Source organism: Neoarius graeffei, chromosome 8 (assembly GCF_027579695.1).
Source record: "Neoarius graeffei isolate fNeoGra1 chromosome 8, fNeoGra1.pri, whole genome shotgun sequence".
Taxonomy (NCBI): domain Eukaryota; kingdom Metazoa; phylum Chordata; class Actinopteri; order Siluriformes; family Ariidae; genus Neoarius; species Neoarius graeffei.
Window position 1 is genome coordinate 94,383,634 of NC_083576.1, and position 20,803 is coordinate 94,404,436.

Genomic DNA, 20,803 nt, shown 5'->3' on the forward strand with positions numbered 1-20,803 from the left:
TGCCGATATTTTTTGGGGGCCCCTTTTTTTCCCTTGGGGGGGGCGCTTGCGCTTGTCTCGGAGCACGGATCTCCAAACACATGAGAAGCCTATCTTATGCACATATCCCGCGGACTCCACACCTCCACACACGCATCGCGTCTGAAGTCATAACTCATCAGGGGAAATCATGTCCGCATTGGCATGTTCAAAAAACAACCTCGCGTCAACAATGATACCACACGCAAGAAAAAAAAAACAGTCAGGCTACTCAACAACCAACCTGGCAGCAGCGAGCAAGCCCCAAACCATCCTAAATTATTATTATTATTAAATTGTAGAAGTCTGGGAGGCTTGCTCCTCATACAGTTATCAACTTGGGGCCACTTTAGCATGTTTTAAATCTGAATTTCTTGCGTTTGCTTACCTCAAAGTGTCCACAGATTATGCACAGACTTATCCATTATATCCACAATTTTTTGCCAAGTCTCACACAGGTTTCTTTTAAGTCTACTGTTGGGCCAATAAATCATAAATAAAACAGCTCAGATTTGTTTGTTTAAGTCGTTTGCCACTCCACTTTATTCTCGTGGGTTCACATACCGCTGCCGTTATTATCCCCTTATCACGAGTTTGTTGGTCTTCCAAAATGGCGTAGGGTCTGTTTACTTCCGGTTTCGGGTGACATCAGTGAAAGGGGTCTATAGATGTGAGGACAACAGGCCTGTAGTCATTCAGTCCTGTGATATTGGTTTTCTTAGGAACCGGGATTATTGTGGAGCATTTGAAGCATGAGGGGACTTCACACAGCTCCAGGGATCTATTAAAGATCTGGGTGAAGATGGGAGCCAGCTGGTCAGCACAGACCTTCAGACAAGAGGGTGACACACCATCTGGGCCAGGTGCCTTCCTGATCTTCTGTGTGTGGAAAAGCTGACAGCATCCTCTTCACAGATCTTGAGTGCTGATGGGGGGTCAGAGGTGGGGGGTGGCAGAATGGCATGGGGTGTAAATGGGTCTTTAAAGACTGAAGGGGGGAGAGGTGTGAATGTGTCGAATCTGCAGTAAATCACATTCAGCTAGTCAGCCAGTTGATAGTTCACTGCAGTGTTGGTGGATGGTCTCCTATAGTTAGTAATGTTCTGCAGGCCTCTCCACACTCACTACGTTTACATGCACATAGAGAGAATCGAATTTCTGCCGTTGCTCGACTGAAATCGAAGTTCAAAATGCCATGTATACACCTTAATTCGGCTGAAATTGAACCGAACTTGATTTCTCGGAATCGAGCTACATGACCTAGTTTATGCGATTTCTGCCGAGCTACTTTGTGCATGTATATCCTATCGAGCTAGCTGTCGAGCTACTTCCGGAAGTGACGAGTGACGAGACCACAAGCGGGAAACACAACAGCCTCGGTCGGCATGACAACGAATCATGACAACGGCATGAATCTTTTCTTTTTGTGGCATTGTTTGCACTGTTAAAATTTAGCTCACTTACTGTATCACCAAATACATCTGTACAGCTGTTGCATAGCTGTGAATTGTGTACATAAACAAGTCATTGTATTTGTGTGTGTGTATATATATATGTCCAACATCTGAAGAATGTCAATAAAAACAAAACAATTGAACTTTTTGTGTGTTTATTAAGACATAAGTTAAATTGTAAGCAAAAAAAATATTTTTTGTAAGCAAAAAATGGACTTTAGAAAAATATTATTGTGCAAAATAAGTTGTCTTACAAAACAGTGGTCTGCGCCGGACAGTTTGTAGCCATAGTCTGTTAGAGCAAGCCGAACAGCTTGAACACGGAACTGCTAGTGTTGCCAGATTGGGGGTTTTAAGTGCATTTTAGCGGATTTGAACATGTTTTGGGCTGGAAAACGTCAGCAGTATCTGGCAACACTTTAGCTCTTCTTCATGATGACAACCGGAAGTGTACCAACACGATGGGGCGTGTAGCGCCACGTGTGGCTCGGGTGCACAATGCACCTTGCACAATAGCCCGATTTCACTTGTGCATGTAGGATTGGATTTCTCTGGCACCCCTGCTGGGACCCTTTGCTCGATTACCTACAGTAGCTCGATTTGGACGTGCATGTAAACGTAGTCAGTGACATCAGATCGTTTGCTGAAAGGTTGTTTTTAATCGTATCAGCATAGCTCCTCTTAGCTGCTTTCACCTCCATTGTCAGTGTGTTTCTGGTCTGATTATACAGAACTCTGTCTCCACTTTTGTAGGCCTCTTCTTTGTTCTGACGAAGTTGCCTGAGTTTTGCAGTGAACCAGGGTTTATTGTTGTTTAATATGCGGAAGGTTTTGGTAGGCACACACATATCCTCACAAAAATTGATGTAAGATGTCATAGTATCAGTCAGTTCATGCAGGTCTGAAGCTGCAGCCTCAAAAACACTCCAATCAGTGCAGTCAAAGCAGGCTTGTAGTTCCACTTTGGCCTCATCGGACCATCTCCTTACCGTCTTAACTACAGGCTTAGCAGATTTCAATTTCTGCCTGTTGGACGGGATAAGATGAACCATACAGTGATCAGATAGTCCCAAGGCTGCACGGGGGACAGAGTGGTATGAGTCCTTTAAAACAGTGTAACAATGGTCCAGAGTGTTAGAGTCCCTGGTGGGACACTTAATGTGCTGTTTATATTTTGGCAGTTCATGGCTGAGGTTTGCTCTGTTAAAGTCCCCCAAAACAATGAGCAAAGAGTCTGGGTGTTTTTTCTCCACATTGTTTATCTGGTCAGCCAGGTGTTGTAATGCCTCATTAATACACACTTGAGGGGGGATGTAGACTCCAACCAGAATAAATGAGGAAAACTCGTGCGGAGCATAAAACAGTTTGCAGTTTATGAATAATGACTCCAGATGAGGACTGCACGATTTGTTTAGAACTGTGACATCAATACCCCAACCTTTGTTAATATAAAAGCAGATTCCGCCTCCCCTCGTTTTCCCTGTGAGCTCTGTTTTGCAGTCCGCTCGGTGCAGATGAAATCCAGGCAGATGGAGAGAAGAATCTGGGATGTGCTCACCGAGCCAGGTTTTGGTGAAGCACAAGGCAGCAGATCTGTTAAAATCCTTGTTAATTGAGTTGAGGAGCAGCAGTTTGTCCGTCTTATTGGCCAGAGAGCGGACGTTAGCCAGGTGAATAGATGGGAGCGCAGTGCAAAAACCCCACTGCCTCAGTCTGACGAGCGCGCCGGCTCGCTTCCCCTGGTGTCTCCGGCGTCCTCGGCGTAATCCATAGAGAGCTGCTGCTCCTCCAACAAGTAGCTCTGGAAAACTTTCTGGATCAATGAAAACCGATGAAAAAACTTTACTGGTGGTTATTCCAATGTTTATAAGTTCCTCTCTGGAGTATGTGACCAGTGAAGGAGCACAAAAAACACATAGTGGACTTATTCCTGGTTAATTTTCCTACAGTATTAAATAGGAATCTAGGATTATTTTTGTTATCTTCTATTAGGGAGGAGAGATATGTTGATCTCGCAGCACTAAGAGCTTTTCTATACTTCAGGAAGCTCTCCTTCCAAGCTAATTTGAATGCTACCAATTTTGTTTGATGCCATTTACGTTCCAATTTTTGAGTGGTCTGTTTGAAAGTGCAAGTGTCTTCGTTATACCAGGGTGCTAATTTTTTCTCTCTGACCATTTTCTTTTTAAGAGGAGCTACATTATCTAAAGTATAGTGGAACGTTGACTCTAAGCATTCAGTTGCCTGATCAAGTTCTGCAGGGGCTGACAGTGACCCAATCAAAGTTGACAACTCTGGGAGATCATTTATAAAGCTCTGTGCAGTAGTTGACGTGAATGTACATTTAATACAGTAGCGTGGTGAGGTGCATAAATTATTACTCAGACATATTTTGAATGAGATGAGATAATGATCTGAGATAACTTCAGACTGTGGAAGTATGGCTATATTTTCTACGTTTAACCCGAATGTTAGTATTAGATCGAGGGTGTGACCACCATTATGGGTCGGTCCTATGACATTCTGATTAATCCCTACTGAATCTAAAATGGACACAAACGCTGTTTTCAAAGGGTCTTCTGGGTTATCGAAGTGAATATTAAAATCTCCGACAACTAAAGCTTTGTCTAAGGAAATAACCAGATCTGAGATAAAATCTGCTAATTCAGAAAGAAACTCAGAATATGACCCCAGGGGCCTGTAAATAATAAGTAACGGAATTAACTGGGTAGACCTATTTTTCGAGGCTACATACATGATATTAGTATGAGGAACTTCAAATGTATTAAATTTATAACCAGCTTTTTGTGTTACACCTAGATAATCATTATAAATAACCACGACGCCTCCTCCTCTGCCAGTTAGACGAGGCTGGTGTATATAACTGTATCCAGGAGAACTAGCTTCATTTAATGCTATATATTCTTTGGCTTAATCCATGTTTAAACATATACATTAAACTCCTGATCAGTAATGAGTTCATTAACCATTAGCGCTTTAGATGTAAGAGATCTAATATTTAATAGCCCCACTTTTAGATCAAAAGCACTGGCAGCGGCTGTAGTCAGTATGATCTAATTTTATATTGATTAGGTTACTGGAACAAACTCTCTGAATATTTCTACTTTTTTTGTTGAGCTCAGGGAACAGACACAGTCTCGATATAGTGAACCCTGAGTGATGACTCTGTGCAGCTAGCAGACAGTCAGTTTAGCCTGTTCGTCTGCTCCCTGGCCTTGGCTCCAGACTGTTAGAAATTAACTAGGCCTGTTCAGAGACTATGACCTATGCTGCAGGAAATGAGAGCAGCACCTTCCCGAGTGGGATGGATACCGTCCCACCCTAACAGGCCAGCAGTGCCCTCAAAATTAGCCCAATTATCTATAAAGCCCACACTGTTTTCAGAGCATCACCTGGACAACCAGCAGTTCAGCGACCATAACCTGCTGTAAGCTACATTGCCACGCCGCATTGGGATGGGGCCAGAGCATACTACAGCATCGGACGTCGCCTTTGCTAATTTAAACACCTCTACAAAGTTGCTCTTAGTAACCTCAGACTGATGAAGGAGTATATCATTAGCTTCTGCATGGATAACTATCTTTGAGAACCTGTGCTTGCCTAGGACCCTAAAATTATCTGCTATGTCCAGCACCCTGGCTCCTGGTATACACCTGACTAAAGCTGCTGGTGACCCTAAAGGCTGAGCTAATTTCATGTGCCATATGATAGAGTCCCCTATAACCAGAGCTCTTTCAGGTTTCTCAGTGGGTGCATCACTGAGGAGGGCAAACCTGTTTGACACATGACGCAGAGAGGAGTGGTACTCCCGTGGATGATCCTCAGCGGTAGCTTTGGCTCTACTCTTATGCTGCTGAGTCATCACCTATTCACCCCGCTGTAAGGGCTCTAATGCCAGAGTTGGGGGATTACTAACTCTACCTAGGACATCCTGACTTTCCCCTCCAGAAACTACACTGTTCTCATTCTCACTGACCTTCTCTAAAGCCTGGATACGCGCTTCTAACACTGTAATCTTCTCTGTCAGAGAGCTAACTAATCTGCACTTATCACAAATAAAGTTATCGCTAGCAACAGAGGAAGAATGACTAAACATCCTGCACTCAGCACACTGAACAGGCTGAAGGTGTGCCATGATGAAAGGATTCACGTACCTTAATTGAAGATCTGTTGATATTAAAGCAGATCCGATGTGGATGGCCTCCACTTATGGTCTTTACTCAGGAGGAGAAAAAAGAAAGCTTCCGGTCTCAGCGTTCTTCTGAAAAAAGAGAGAGAAAAAAACGGAAAAAGGAAAGCGAAAGTGGAAAGTACAAAAAAGAAAGCAAAAGTACAATAAAAAAGAGAGAGGCTTTAACCTACCTGGTTCATTTACACCAGTCACCCCTTTCCATAATAACACTAACTTTGTTTACAATGACCCTAATAATCCATTCATAATCAGATTCAAACTCAATCAGAATTAAATTTCTTCATGTAAAACAACTCGGTCGGAATGAAATACTGCATTTGACTGAGAATTTAATTGGACTGAAAGAGATGGTGTAGACCTCTGATAATCTATTAGATAGGAAAATATTAGCCATGTAAACACCCGAGTAAGGTATGGATTTCCTCCCGGTGTTCCAGTTTCCTCCCACAGTTCAAAGACGTGCAGATTTGGTAAAATACCCAGCCACTGGGGTTGCACAAGCCAGTGTATACTTAATGCTGGTCCTAAGCCCAGATAGACTGGGGAGAGTTGCATCAGGAAGGGCATCTGGTGTAAAACCTACACCAAATCAAATATGTGGATCCAGATCATCCACTGTGGCAGCCCCTAATGGGAGCAGCTGAAAGAAGAAGAAGAAGAAGAAGAAATAAATTCCTGAGTGAATTACCTTCTGCACCTGTAACCTTCAGTATGCCTTAATGCAGTGATGTCATCAAGCATAACGTCATGAATGACTGTCATGTCATTTTGAAGTTTTATCACCATTCAATATCTGTAAATTCATGTAGGACAAATTTGTCCCACCAGTCCTTGCTTTGGACTTTGATCCTCAGTCCTCTCGTTTGGACGGTATAATATGCAGCAACGGTATGGCTCTCTACAGGATGGCATTTCGAAACAAATTCTCTTGTGCTCACCTTCTCCTGTTCAGCACTTCTACAAGGAGAAGGTTTCTGTCTGATTGTTGCTTATATAAAAATAGATAAAAGAAACATGATAGATTGCTAAAGTACTTGCCATGTCCATGTTGATGAGCAGAGTAAGCCAGCTATACAGGATTGTGTCAGAAATTTGATTCCGATTGTATGCTTGGGACACACAACTGATTGCTTTCATGAAAGTGATATGTTCAGAATCATTGATCGGAATGAATTGATTCTGAATGCAAAAATGTGTGAAAGTAAACATATCCACTGACAACCGACTGCTCATTTTGAAACATGTTGTTTTTTTCAAAATATGATTTTGCATAAAACTCAAAGGAAATGTTGACATCTGCAGCAAACTCTGTTTAGACTCTTTAACACAACAGTGAGTCTTACTCCAGGAGTGTGCAGATTATTTCAGACAACAGTTGTTTTTTTAGTCTACAACAACTATGCAGATTTTCTTCTATTCCTGTATGGCAGCATGAAGCAGATGGTGCACATGCATCACAGGACTGGTTGTCCAATGTGGTTTGCAGACAAGGATCTATTTATAGTTGTATAATATCCTGCTAAAATGCATCTTGGACCTCTGGTCTGGTCTGACTGATGATCGAATCTGTTTATGTGGATAATTCTCAGACTCAGGATGCAAAAACCTACGTGGTGTAGGTCCAGATGACTGCATTGTCAAGTTACCCAGTGACTATTAAATAACTGAATGAATGATTGTTTTATCAGGTGATGTGGAACAGTTGAAGGAAGAGTTTGCCAGGCTGAAGTCAGAGTGTAAGACCCTGAAGGAAGCCAACAGCAAACTGACAGAAAGACTACATGTGCTGCAGAGGATGAGGTAAAAAAAAAACCAAATAAAAAAAATCTCATGCAAACTCTCCTGTGCAACTTAAGCTGTTATCCATGTGGTGATAATCTTATTTTTTACTTTGAGCAGTTCAAGTGGTGCAAAAGATGAAGAGAAGGAGGATGGAGGGATTCAAACAAATATAATTGGGGGATCAGGTTCCACCTGCAGATTGGTTGATGTTTGTATTCAGAAGAATATTTCCTTTGATGGAAAGCCACTCACACCCACCAATTTGAGCTCAGGGTTCTCAGAGACTCTGTCCCTGAGAGAGCAGCTCAAACAAGCTCAGGAGAGAGCAGAACAACTGCAGAGGCAGGTAAGCTGGAGTGAATAGGTTGGGGAAGTTATACTGTGATGGACAGGCTGGAGCAGGTATGCTAGGGTGGATAGGCTGTGGCAGTTTTGCTGGGAGGGACAGGCTAGGCATGCTGGAGCAGGTAGGATGAGGCACATAGGCTGGGGCAGGTACAATGGGGTGGATAGTTTGGGGCAAGTATGGACCCTTTTCACGTGACGTCACGACAAACGCGGCCGCCATTTTGGACATGTACTACCAGTAGTTTACCACAGCCAGCATTGAGGATCGGCAGCAAAGAAAGTGTTTATTTTCAGCAAGACTTCCATCATGCCACTATATTGTTGTGCACCTGGATGTAGTAACCATCAACAAACAAGGCAAGGGTTATCATTTTATCGGATCCCGGTAGATGCTGACCGACGGAGAAGATGAATAGCAGCCATAAACAGGAAAGATTGGCAGCCCTCGGCATACCAACGCTTGTGTAGTGACCACTTTGTTGGAGGTAAGACGAATAAAATTAGCCAGAAAAGGCATTACATTGCTGTTAACATTCCATTCTAGTTTACTGTAATTATGATCTGGCAGCTATTTACACCGGATCCAGTGTAAATAGCTGCTGGAGCCAACGTCTGAGGTTCCGGAGCGCGCGCGCGCTAGCTCGCGGCCGGCCGGGGAGGGCGCGCGCTAGCTCGCGGCTCCGGCCGGGAAGTGCACGCGCTAGCTCACGGCTCTGGCCGGGAAGTGCGTGCGCTAGCTCGCGGCTCCGGCCGGGAAGCGCGCGGCTCCGGCAGCTAGCTCGCGGCTCCGGCAGCGAAGCGCGCGGCTCCGGCAGCGAAGCACGCGGCTCCGGCAGCTAGCTCGTGGCTCCGGCAGCTAGCTCGCGGCAGCTATTTACACTGGATCTGGTGTAAGTAGCTGCCAGATCATAATTACAGTAAACTAGTAAATACAGTTTTCTGCATCTCGCTCCTTTTTCTTTTATGTTTGTCGCCTTCCTCGCATTCAAACCGATTCGAGCCAAAGTCCACTACATGTCCAAAATGGCGGTCGCGTTTACGAAGGTCACGTGACTGAAAAGGGTCTATACCGTGATGGACAGGCTGGGGCAGGTACACTCTGTTGGATATAAGGATTAGTCAAGTTAAGTCAAGTTTATTTGTATAGCGCTTTTAACAATAAGCATTGTCGCAAAGCAGCTTTACAGAATTTGAACGACTTAAAACATGAGCTAATTTTATCCCTAATCTATCCCCAATGAGCAAGCCTGTGGCAACGGTGGCAAGGAAAAACTCCCTCAGACGACATGAGAAAGAAACCTCAAGAGGAACCAGACTCAAAAGGGAACCCATCCTCATTTGGGCAACAACAGACAACATGACTATAACAGTCCTAACATAAAGTCAGCTTTGTTGATGCTATAAACCCCCACTGATGGAAACCTGAGTGCAAAACCGTTCAAGACAACCGCAGTCCCAAAGTCAGCAAGTCAACAGCAGTCCTAAAGTCAGCAAGTCAACTGCAGCCCTAAAGTCAGCAAGTCAACTGCAGTCCTAAAGTCAGCAAGTCAACTGCAGTCCCCAGCCACAAAAGCACCACTGCAAGAGACCAGAGCATCCTCCAGGTGCGACCCCCCCCCCCCAACTGTCCACATGGGGCCGCCCTCCACAGGAGCAATGCGATGAGACTCCAACCAGACACAGGGCACCAGAATGGATCAGGCAGGTCCGAGGAGCAGAAGAGGTTCAGCATCTCGATCCCAGGACCGACATGTAACTCAGAGGGACAGATTTGGGAGAGAGAGAGAGTAAAAAAACCCACAGGTTGTTAGGTATGCCCAGTGTCACCTGAATAAGTAGGAACAGTATACATATTGCACCGAGTACAAGCAGGGACTCCGGCAACTAACTATGACAGCATAACTAAAAGGGGAGAGCCAGAAGGTAACACAGGCATGAGGGAGCCCTGGGACATAAAGCAGCAGCCACTACACCGTCAACAAACTCAAGTGAGCAAGCAAGTGGGGGACTGACAGCATCCATACATCCCAGTTTACCAAAACACTCTATGTCTGAGGACCCTCCAGATCTACACCTTTACCTCATAAACACCATTAACAAAAGGCATGACAAAACAGATATGTTTTCAGCCTAGACTTAAACACTGAGACTGTGTCTGATTAGCTGGGGCAGGTACACTGAGATGGACAGGCTGGAGCAGGTACAATGGAGCAGATACATTAGGGCAGGTATCCTGGCATGGACAGGCTGAAGTGGGTATGCTGGTATGGACAAGCTGGAGCAGGCACACTGGAATGGATAGGCTTGGGCAGGTACACTTGGGGTCAGAGACAGGGACTGGTACACTGAGGTGAATAGATTGGTTCATTTCACTGTGGGTGGCACAGTGGTGTAGTGGTTAGCACTGTTGCCTCACAGCAAAAAAGTTCTGGGTTTGAGCCCAGCGGCCAGTGGGGGCCTTTCTGTGTGGAGTTTGCATGTTCTCCCAGTGTCTGCATGGGTTTCCTCCGGGTGCTCTGGTTTCCCCAACAGTTCAAAGGCATGCGGTTAGGTTAACATGGGGTGGCCTTAGGCTGAGGTGCCCTTGAGCGGGGCACCTAACCCCCAACTGCTCCCCAGGTATGTGTGTGTGCTCATTGCTCACTTGTGTGTGCATGTATGTGTTCACTGGTTCAGATGGATTAAATGCAAAGAGGAATTTCACAAGTGTACTTATGATGAATAAAGTTGTTGTTCTTCTTTGTATGCTTGGGTGGACTGGCTGGAGCAGGTACTCTGTAGTGGATAGGTTGGGTCATCTGTGCTTGGGTGGACTGGCTGGGGCTGGTACACTGGGGTGGATCAACTGGGGTAGGTACTCTGGGATGGATGGGTTGGTCAGGCATGTTGGGATGGATCAGCTGAGGCAGCTATGCCTCAGTGGCTAGACTGGGAATGTTGTTCTTGAGCAAATAGGTCTGGATTACAAACCCTGTGGTATAGCGGTATGCTGTGATAGGTATTTTGGGGTAGTTAGGCTGGGGCCGGTACTCTAGTGGCCCTTTTCCACTACCCTTTTTCAGCTCACTTCAGCTCGCTTCAGCTCGCTTCAGCCCGACACGGCTCGCGTTTCGACTACCAAAAACCAGCACGACTCAGCTCGTTTCAGCCCTGCTTAGCCCCTAAAACTCGCACCGTTTTGGAGTGGGGCTGAAGCGAGCCAAACCGTGCCGAGTGAGGTTGGGGGCGTGAGCAGACACTCCCCTGTGCACTGATTGGTGAGGAGGCGTGTCCTCACATGCCCACACATGCCCCGCGAGCGCGCTGGGATCTGTAAACACCGCAAACCCGGAAGGAGAATAATTACGAATTACAAGAATTTCTGAAGCCTTATGCGCCTCGCCTCATCTATACGCTCTTGCCAGTATCTGTCCGCGTTGTCGGTGACAACAAGCCACAGCACCAAGACCAGCAACACTAACGACTCCATGTCCTCCATGTTTATTGTTTACTCTCCGGGTCGTGAGACTACCGCTTAAAAGATCACTGAATCAGTGACATACAGAGCATCGTGGACGAGTTCGCGGAGCGCAAGGCTCGTCGTATGCCCTTCAAATAATGCGCGCAGTAGGCTATTGATGTTTTATTATGAGCCATGTACAGTATGTCACCTAATGTTTTTTTGTTTGAGTTACATGTTCGTTTGAAGGACTTAATGTACAAAATAACATAGTTGCACCCCGTAGTGTTGAAATTGGTAAACACAGTGCATTCAGTGAGGTTTGCACCGCCCTCCTTTTATTTCTGACTCTTCCTGTCACCGTTGCAACCTCTGAGCGCTCATTCGTATGCCCTTCAAATAATGTGCGCAGTATAGGCTATTGATGTTTTATTATGAGCCATGTACAGTATCCTAATGTTTTTTGTTTCTGAGTTACATGTTCGTTTGAAGGACTTGATGTACTAAATAACATAGTTGCACCCGGTAGTGTTGAAATTGGTAAACACCGCAGCTGCGGACATTTTGTAGCCTAAAATGATGTTATGATAAGCTTTAATAAAGGGCCCGGTCATTTGCCCCGCCCCCGGCCCGGCTCTGACTTGTTCCGCCACTGTCACTGATGTCACTGTTTGCGCTGCTTAACGACATCACCTGACGTCCACCCACTTTCGCTAACTCCACCCAATGTGTCCACCCACTTCCAGCCAGCACGGTTCAGCGCGGTTGTAGTCGAAATGCAACTCCAACAGCCCCGCTCAGCCCGACTCAGCTCGACTCGGCACGGCACGGCTCAGCCGCGTTTGTAGTGGAAAAGCAGCATAGGTGGATACACTTGAACAAAGATGCTGTGGTAGGTATCCTTTGACATGTATACTGGCATTTGGGAACGTACCCTGGGACTGATGCTTTGAGACTGCAACATAGGCTTGATAAGTATACAGGGGCAAACAGATTAGACAAGAATGTGGGGGTGGATGTGCTGGGGAAGATACACAGGTAGACTGGGACAAGTATGTTTGGCCTGGTGAGCTGTGGTAAAATAACACTTACAAATAATATCCTGAGATAGTTTTGCAGGAATAGACAGGCTTGGGTAGATACACTGAGTATATTCTGGTAGAGTACATACTGTGTGTATATGTGTGTATGATATGAATTACAGCAGAGTGGACAAGCTCAGCTAGGATAGGCTCAGGGTGGACACCAGAAGGTATCTTTCCAAGATACAGTGGTGCTTGAAAGTTTGTGAACCCTTTAGAATTTTCTATATTTCTGCATAAATATGACCTAAAAAATCATCAGATTTTCACACAAGTCCTAAAAGTAGATAAAGAGAACCCAGTTAAACAAATGAGACAAAAATATTATACCTGGTCATTTATTTATTGAGGAAAATGATCCAATATTACATATCTGTGAGTGGCAAAAGTATGTGAACCTCTAGGATTAGCAGTTAATTTGAAGGTGAAATTAGAGTTAGGTGTTTTCAATCAATGGGATGACAATCAGGTGTGAGTGGGCACCCTGTTTTATTTAAAGAACAGGGATCTATCAAAGTCTGATCTTCACAACACATGTTTGTGGAAGTGTATCATGGCATGAACAAAGGAGATTTCTGAGGACCTCCGAAAAAGCGTTGTTGATGCTCATCAGGCTGGAAAAGGTTACAAAACCATCTCTAAAGAGTTTGGACTCCACCAATCCACAGTCAGACAGATTGTGTAGAAATGGAGGAAATTCAAGACCATTGTTACCCTCCCCAGGAGTGGTCAACCAACAAAGATCACTCCAAGAGCAAGGCGTGTAATAGTTGACGAGGTCACAAAGGGCCCCAGGGTAACTTCTCAGCAACTAAAGGCCTCTCTCACATTGGCTAATGTTAATGTTCATGAGTCCACCATCAGGAGAACACTAAACAACAATGGTATGCATGGCAGAATTGCAAGGAGAAAGCCACTGCTCTCCAAAAAGAACATTGCTGCTCATCTGCAGTTTGCTAAAGATCACATGGATAAGCCAGAAGGCTATTGGAAAAATGTTCTGTGGATGGATGAGACCAAAATAGAAATTTTGGGTTTAAATGAGAAGTGTGAGTTTTGGAGAAAGGAAAACACTGCATTCCAGCATAAGAACCTTATCCCATCTGTGAAACATGGTGGTGGCAGTATCATGGTTTGGGCCTGTTTTGCTGCATCTGGGCCAGGACGGCTTGCCATCATTGATGGAACAATGAATTCTGAATTATACCAGTGAATTCAAAAGGAAAATGTCAGGACATCTGTCCATGAACTGAATGTCAAGAGGAGGTGGGTCATGCAGCAAGACAGCGACCCTAAGCACACAAGTTGTTCTACCAAAGAATGGTTAAAGAAGAATAAAGTTAATGTTTTGGAATGGCCAAGTCAAAGTCCTGACCTTAATCCAATGGAAATGTTGTGGAAGGACCTGAAGCGAGCAGTTCATGTGAGGAAACCCACCAACATCCCAGAGTTGAAGCTGTTCTGTACGGAGGAACGGGCTAAAATTCCTCCAAGCCAGTGTGCAGGACTGATCAACAGTTACCAGAAATGTTTCGTTGCAGTTATTGCTGCACAAGGGGGTCACACCAGATACTGAAAGCAAAGGTTCACATACTTTTGCCACTCACAGACATGTAATATTGGATCATTTTCCTCAATAAATAAATGACCAAGTATAATATTTTTGTCTCATTTGTTTAACTGGGTTCTCTTTATCTACTTTTAGGACTTGTGTGAAAATCTGATAATGTTTTAGGTCATATTTATGCAGAAATATAGAAAATTCTAAAGGGTTCACAAACTTTCAAGCACCACTGTAGCTGCATACTATCCACCCCAATGTACCCCCATACTGAGACAAGTGTACTTTGATAGTTAGATTGAAGGTACTCTATGAGACAGTTAAACTGGAATATACTGTATACTGGACCAGATGAATCTGGAGCAGATAAACTATGGGCCAGAAAGGCTAGGGCAAATAGACAGACTGGTTTTCAGGCTGGGGTAGACCTATTGGCAAAGATACACTGGAAGAAGCATGCTGGATATACTGGGATATTTATGCTGGGGTAGTCAGGCTCTGGTAGGTGCCAGGGAGCATGTATGCTTAGGCGAGTACAGTACTTGGGCTGGATACACTGAGACATGAGTGCTAGGTTAGGTAGGTCAGCTTGTTGCTGCTATTGATACAGGAACAGGTAACCTGGGGTATGTACAGTATACTGGGGCAGGTATGATGGAGTAGATATGCTGAAGCAATAGGCTAGATACCATGCTGTAGGTACACTGTGAAAGACGGACTATTTTTCATCTGTATTATGTGTTTTGCATGTTTTTGCTGTGATGGCAGTGTGATGGTGTGCGGACTGAGCTGAGAGAGCTACAGAACCTGTTTGAGACCAGTCAGAAGGAGCGGGCTGAGCTGGAACTGGAGCTTCTGCACTGTAGGGAGGAGCTAGAGAAACTCACAGAGGACAGACAGGTGGGGCTGAGTCGACCAAAACCTTGAAGGCTGGGTTTCTATAAGAATTTAACTGTGAAGCAGCAAGATGACTGTTTCAATCATTCTGCACATCTGAAAAAAAAAAATAGTGATGTGCATCTGCTGCAGTATGCTAATGTAAATAGTGTGTGTGTGTGGGGTATAGCACAGTGTGGCATGATGTCTGTTACAGAATAAAGAAAATAATTCTGTGTTCGAATTTAAATAATCTCTCATATAACCTACAAATCACTGAAAAGTGGACCTTCTAGATCTTTGTTTCTTATCATGAAGTATCCCTGCCCTGTGCATATTGGCTCCCCCTCCCCCACCTGTTTCTAACTTATGAGATGTAGCTCATGACAGCAATCATAATGACAGCAGGAAGTTTTAAAGATTTTAAAGAGAACATCTCCAAGCCGCTGTACAAATACAGCATGAACCTCCTCAACATTTTACTGGTTCACATGGAAACCTGATGGAAAGGGAGGTTTCAGCTCTGATCTGCAACCTAATATTTAACCTCCAACCATCTAACCTCTAACTTCCACCACGTAATCTTTTAACCTCTGACCCTCAGCACCTAATCACTGATATTTAACCTCCACCACAATTTGAAGATTAGTTGAAAGTACTGAAGGCTTCTTCTTCTTCTTCCTGTTACTTTCCAAATGTGCTGTTGCAGAATAGCAAAGAAGTTAGGATGGTTAAGGATTTGAGCTAATGATCAGAAGGATGTGGTCACTCAGTTAGACCCTCTGCTGATCAGCTGTGTCCTGTCTTAGGCTACATCCACATGACAATGGCAACGAGATGTTATTTAAAAATATATCATGTCCAAATGGGCAACGATCAGTAAAATATCAGGTCCATATGGCAACGCAACGCTTGCTGAAAACGATGCAATACACATGCCACACCTCTAGGGGCGCTGTAAGACGGTCCCTTCGGAGACACCAGAACAATAGAAGAAGTAAGGACGCATGCGCATAAACTATTATGCGGGAGACTTCATATTAGCCACAAAGTCAGGAAAATCTGTTCGTAAAATTACATTATAATGACCAAATACAATGAAAAGTATTTTTCCAGTCTCACCTGTGAAAGGTAATCCCATGTGATCTCGTTTGGATGGCAAACCTGTTGGTACAGTTAAACGCAGCTAATCTTTATTCTCCGCTTTGACCTATCCAATATGGCGGCGAGGATGACGTATGATTCTACGCGGAAGGCGGCGTCTTTAATGGTCCGGAATAAATTGAATGCTACATGTTGATGGATTAATTTGTTGTTTCTCACCTGTGAAAGGTAATCCCATATGATCTCGTTTGGACGGTAAACCTGTTGGTACAGTTAAACGCAGCACATGAATCTTTATTCTCCACTTTGACCTATCCAATATGGCGGCGAGGATGACGTATGATTCTACGCGGAAGGTGGCATCTTTAATGGTCCGGAATTAATTGAATGCTACATGTTGATGGATTAATTTGTTGTTTCTCACCTGTGAAAGGTAATCCCATGTGATCTCGTTTGGACAGTAAACCTGTTGGTACAGTTAAATGCAGCACATGAATCTTTATTCTCCGCTTTGACCTATCCAATATGGCGGCGAGGATGATGTATGATTCTACACGGAAGGCGGCGTCTTTAATGGTCCGGAATAAATTGAATGCTACATGTTGATGGATTAATTTGTTGTTTCTCACCTGTGAAAGGTAATCCCATGTGATCTCGTTTGGACAGTAAACCTGTTGGTACAGTTAAACGCAGCACATGAATCTTTATTCTCCGCTTTGACCTATCCAATATGGCGGCGAGGATGACTTATGATTCTACGCAGAAGGCAGCGTCTTTAATGGTCCGGAATAAATTGAATGCTACACGTTGATGGATTAATTTGCTCCTCTACGCCCTTTTTGAGGAATGTATTGTAGGACTTAAACCAACATCTGAAGAGGTGAGATCGCTCCTTTTTTTCCCTATTTTTGCTGGCGGGATTGACTCTGCCCTAAGGGCAGAGTCTCTCTCTCTCTCTCTCTCTCACTTTGCACCATTACACAATAAATATTCACAGTGAAAATATTTTGTAAGCGCGTTTCATGAACCAAGTTATAGGATTTGTTGACAACTCGCATCGAGTTCGTTACACTTCTACCCGTCGTGAAGCACTCACAGTCATGTGGTTGTAACATCATCATAAACAAATCCGTTCTACTCATCCAGACGACTTCACAATGGCAATGTTGCCAGATCTTTCCACTCTGGAACCCGTTCTCAAAAAGATTGCGTTTTGGGCACCCAAAACGCCGGTGCCGTGTGGACGCCAGGCCTAAACGATAAGCAATTGTATCGGAGTCACCTGAATCCGTTGCCGTGTGGACAGGGCCTTAGATGTACGTTACTTTGGATAAAAGCGTCAGCAAAATGTAAATGTAAATCCACCACTTAACCTCTAACCACCAGGATCTAACCACCAGTAGCTAACTTCCAACTTCTAACCTCCACACTGCAAAAAATTGAAAACTGAATTTGAGGAGAAAATTACTTAATACTAGTGAAGTTATCTTGCTGTATGGACAGATAATTTTACTTGACAAGACATCTTGGAATAATTTGGTTACAATCTAGAACTAGGTTTAATAATCTCAGAATTGGTGTCTTGTATTCTTCTAACAGGAAATGCTAGATCATTTCAAATATTTTCAAGATATTTTCACTTGCTAAGATATCATTTTTTGCAGTGCAACATCACCATTTATTTCTACTCAAATAACACAAGGCTGCAGGCAAAATGTTTCTCAGTTCATTAGAAACATTCAATTATTTCTCAAATTCTCATGAGATTAACTGGAAACAAAGCATTGAATTTGTTGTGCATGACTAACTTCAGATCCTTTCTGACCCTGAATCGATGCTATCAGAGGTTTATTAATGATTATTTCTACCAAATTACTGATAAAGTGGAAACCTGTGTCTGTCTCTGTTCCTCATTTCACTCACAGTTCCTTGTCACCTTCATGATGGTTTCATAAGATGTGTTTTTGTGTGTGTGTGTTGTTGCTTCACCTTTCATTCATGCCGTAATTTGTTTTTTCCCCATCTCTCTCCCATCCCATTCCTTCACCACACCCTCAGTTCTGCACTGAGCCTGCTGTTCTTTCACTGCCTTTCTTAGGAATGATTGTCATCATGGCAGTTCTGTGGTGCTGGTGGTCTGAGCTCGCATCCTAAACAGCAGCAGGTACAACAAGGCCTTTTATTTACACAGACAGTGTGTTCCAGTGGCATTATCTGCATGGAAAGATGGACATGGACTTGTTTGATGAGTGTTAGCTTTACCACTCAATTACTTCTCTGAGATCATTATTTTGGTCACATTTGAGAGCAGCATCTTGTGTGTCCTGTTTCAACAAATACAGTGGACCTGTCATGCTCATCATTGCAGAAGTAATTCCATACTTAAATGAGTTAATCTGACAAATGATTCAGTAAACTTATATAACTAACTTGCTATCTAGCTATGTTTGAACGAGCTATGTGCTATATCAAGCTAGCTATCTGATTTAATGATCCAGCTATGTGTTATCACTAGCTAACTAACTATCTGTTTAACTCGCTGTCAGGAGTGGCGAGCTGAGGTGAAGTGAGGACCCAAGAGCAGACTCAGAAAACAGGTAGTGTAAAGAGAAAACTTCTTTAATGAAGTAGATGGCAGAAAGGCAAAAGGTACAGTAGGGCTTAGGCAAAAATCGGTAGTCAAAAAACAGGCCAGGAGGTCAAAAACATGGAGGAGCAGGTAGACACAATCAGGGACAAAAAACAGGACAGAAAAATCTTCACAAAAACTGATGAACACAGGGACAAGGGAAATCCAGGCAGAGGTAGCAAAAGACACAATTCAAAAGAACAGGGAATGTTGGGTGAATACGGAGCATGGTTCCAGGTAGAGAGTCTTACAGAGCAGAGATTAATTACCTTGGAGACGGGGAAAGGTCCTATGAACCTGGGAGCCAATTTGCGGGAGACTGTCTTGAGGGGCAAGTGGCGAGTGGAGAGCATTACCCACTGCCCCACCCAATAGATGGGAGCTGCCAAGAGGTGTTTGTCGGCTTGTTCTTTAAACATCTTGACAGAACATAGGAGCTTTTTCCTGGTCAATGCCCACGTTCTCCTGCAGTGGCACACAAACATCTGGGCAGAGGGCACAGCCACTTCTTGGACAAGGAAGAGTGGTGGCTGGTAACCTAGAGAGCACTGGAAGGGGGAGAGACCTGTAGCAGAGGTGGGTAAGGAGTTGTGAGCATATTCTATTCAAGGAAGGGTCTTGCTCCAAGAGGCAGCATCCTTGGGCACCATGCACCTGAGAGCCACTTCCAGCTCCTGGTTGGCCCGTTCCGTCTGTCCATTGGTCTGAGGGTGAAAACCTGAAGACAGACTGTGAGAAGCATCAATGCGTTTACAGAAATCCTTCCAGAATTGGGCAGAGAACTGGGGTCCACGGTCTGATACGATGTCTGAGGGGAGTCCGTGTAGATGGAAAACATGGAATATCAGCAATTCAGCGGTCTCCTTGGCAGTGGGAAGCTTGGGCAGAGGGATAAAATGAACAGCTTTAGAAAAATGGTCAACAACAGTGAGGATACAAGTATTGCCACCTGAATTGGGGAGTCCTGTGATGAAATCCAGGGCTGTGTGACCAGGGCCGGTGGGGAACAGGAAGGGGTCTCAGCAGGCCAGCAGGGGGTCTGTTGCCAGTCTTGTTTCTGGGGCAGATGTCAAGCTGCCACAAACCTCTGGACATCCTCCTTGATGGATGGCCACCAAAAACGTTGTTGGATGAGTGCCAGAGTCCGGGATGCTCCTGGGTGGCACACCATTCTGGAGCCATGACCCCATTGCAACACCTGTGCCCACACAGAAATGAAAAGATGGTTAGGAGGTGCATTACTGCGCCCTGGGTCCTGCTCATGGGCCTTCTGGACCAGGGTTTCCACCTCTAACAGAGCGGCCCCCACCAGGCACCATGGAGGAAGGATGGTCTCAGGGGAGTTTGATTCCTCCTGGAGGGGAGAAAACATTCTAGACAAGGCATCGGGCTTACCATTCTTAGCGCCTGGGTGGAAGGAAAGTGTGAACTTGAAGCGAGAAAAGAGAGACCATCGGGCCTAACCAGAATTGAGGCACTTGGCAGTCCTGAGGTTTGAGGTTCTTGTAATCTGTCCATACGATGAAGGGTAGGACTGACCCCTCCAACCAATGTCTCCATTCTTCCAAGGCCAGTTTAACGGCCAACAGTTCCCTATAGAGATCTTGCAGTCACGTGACCGGAAAGTACACAACCGCCATCTTGTCGGTCAAAAACACCGCTGAATACTGCTGCACTCGTGTACAGAATGGATCAATTTCAACCGACAGACTACACGGCTCATTTTTCTAATGAACAGATAACTAGATATATATGTCTAAAATAAATGATCTACAGATTAGTGACCCTTATGGCTTACCGGACGGAGTTTTCATGACCGGATTTTGAACTGCCAGCGGAATACCCGGACGTGTATAATTACCTCATTAACTTTCCCTCGCTGTTCAGTGGTGAAGCACTGCATGCTTATAAATCTCTGGACAGTTATCTTTACAGAAATTCAGGATTTGTCAGTGACTCAGATGTGGCATCTTGTAAACAAGGAGCCTCATTGGATGGGTAAGTCACTTAAGTATTGAATATAGCACTGACCAGCCAATTATAGAATAGAATAAGGTAATTCCAGCTGTAATTCCAAATCGTCCGTCTTGTTTACATGGATCTGGCGTTGGAGAGATAGAGGCTTAGCAGTGGAGGTTTGAGTGGCTGTTTTCTGAGCTTAGTCAACAGGCCGCTCTGCAGCCTCACTTTTGCTTCCGCTCCCGGCGCTGCCTCCTTCGCTTTGCCTCTGATAACAATCCACGGAGACCCCGCTGGTCTCGCTATCTCGTCCGGAATGTTGTGCATGCGATGGAAAT

General features: G+C 44.6%; 1 protein-coding gene across 2 annotated transcripts in view; it reads left to right on the forward strand.

Annotated features, from left to right (window-relative positions):
- The window catches only part of LOC132891072 (coiled-coil domain-containing protein 136-like), a 91,752-nt gene that overhangs the window by 67,000 nt on the left and 3,949 nt on the right, over nt 1-20,803 (forward strand). For both annotated transcript variants that reach the window (XM_060928549.1, XM_060928550.1), the window contains exons 5-8: nt 7,374-7,485; nt 7,585-7,813; nt 14,666-14,797; nt 17,936-18,041. In XM_060928549.1, the coding sequence (XP_060784532.1) occupies nt 7,374-7,485; nt 7,585-7,813; nt 14,666-14,797; nt 17,936-18,031 (569 nt within the window). In that variant the 3' untranslated portion in view covers nt 18,032-18,041. The remainder of the gene's footprint in view (nt 1-7,373; nt 7,486-7,584; nt 7,814-14,665; nt 14,798-17,935; nt 18,042-20,803) is intronic.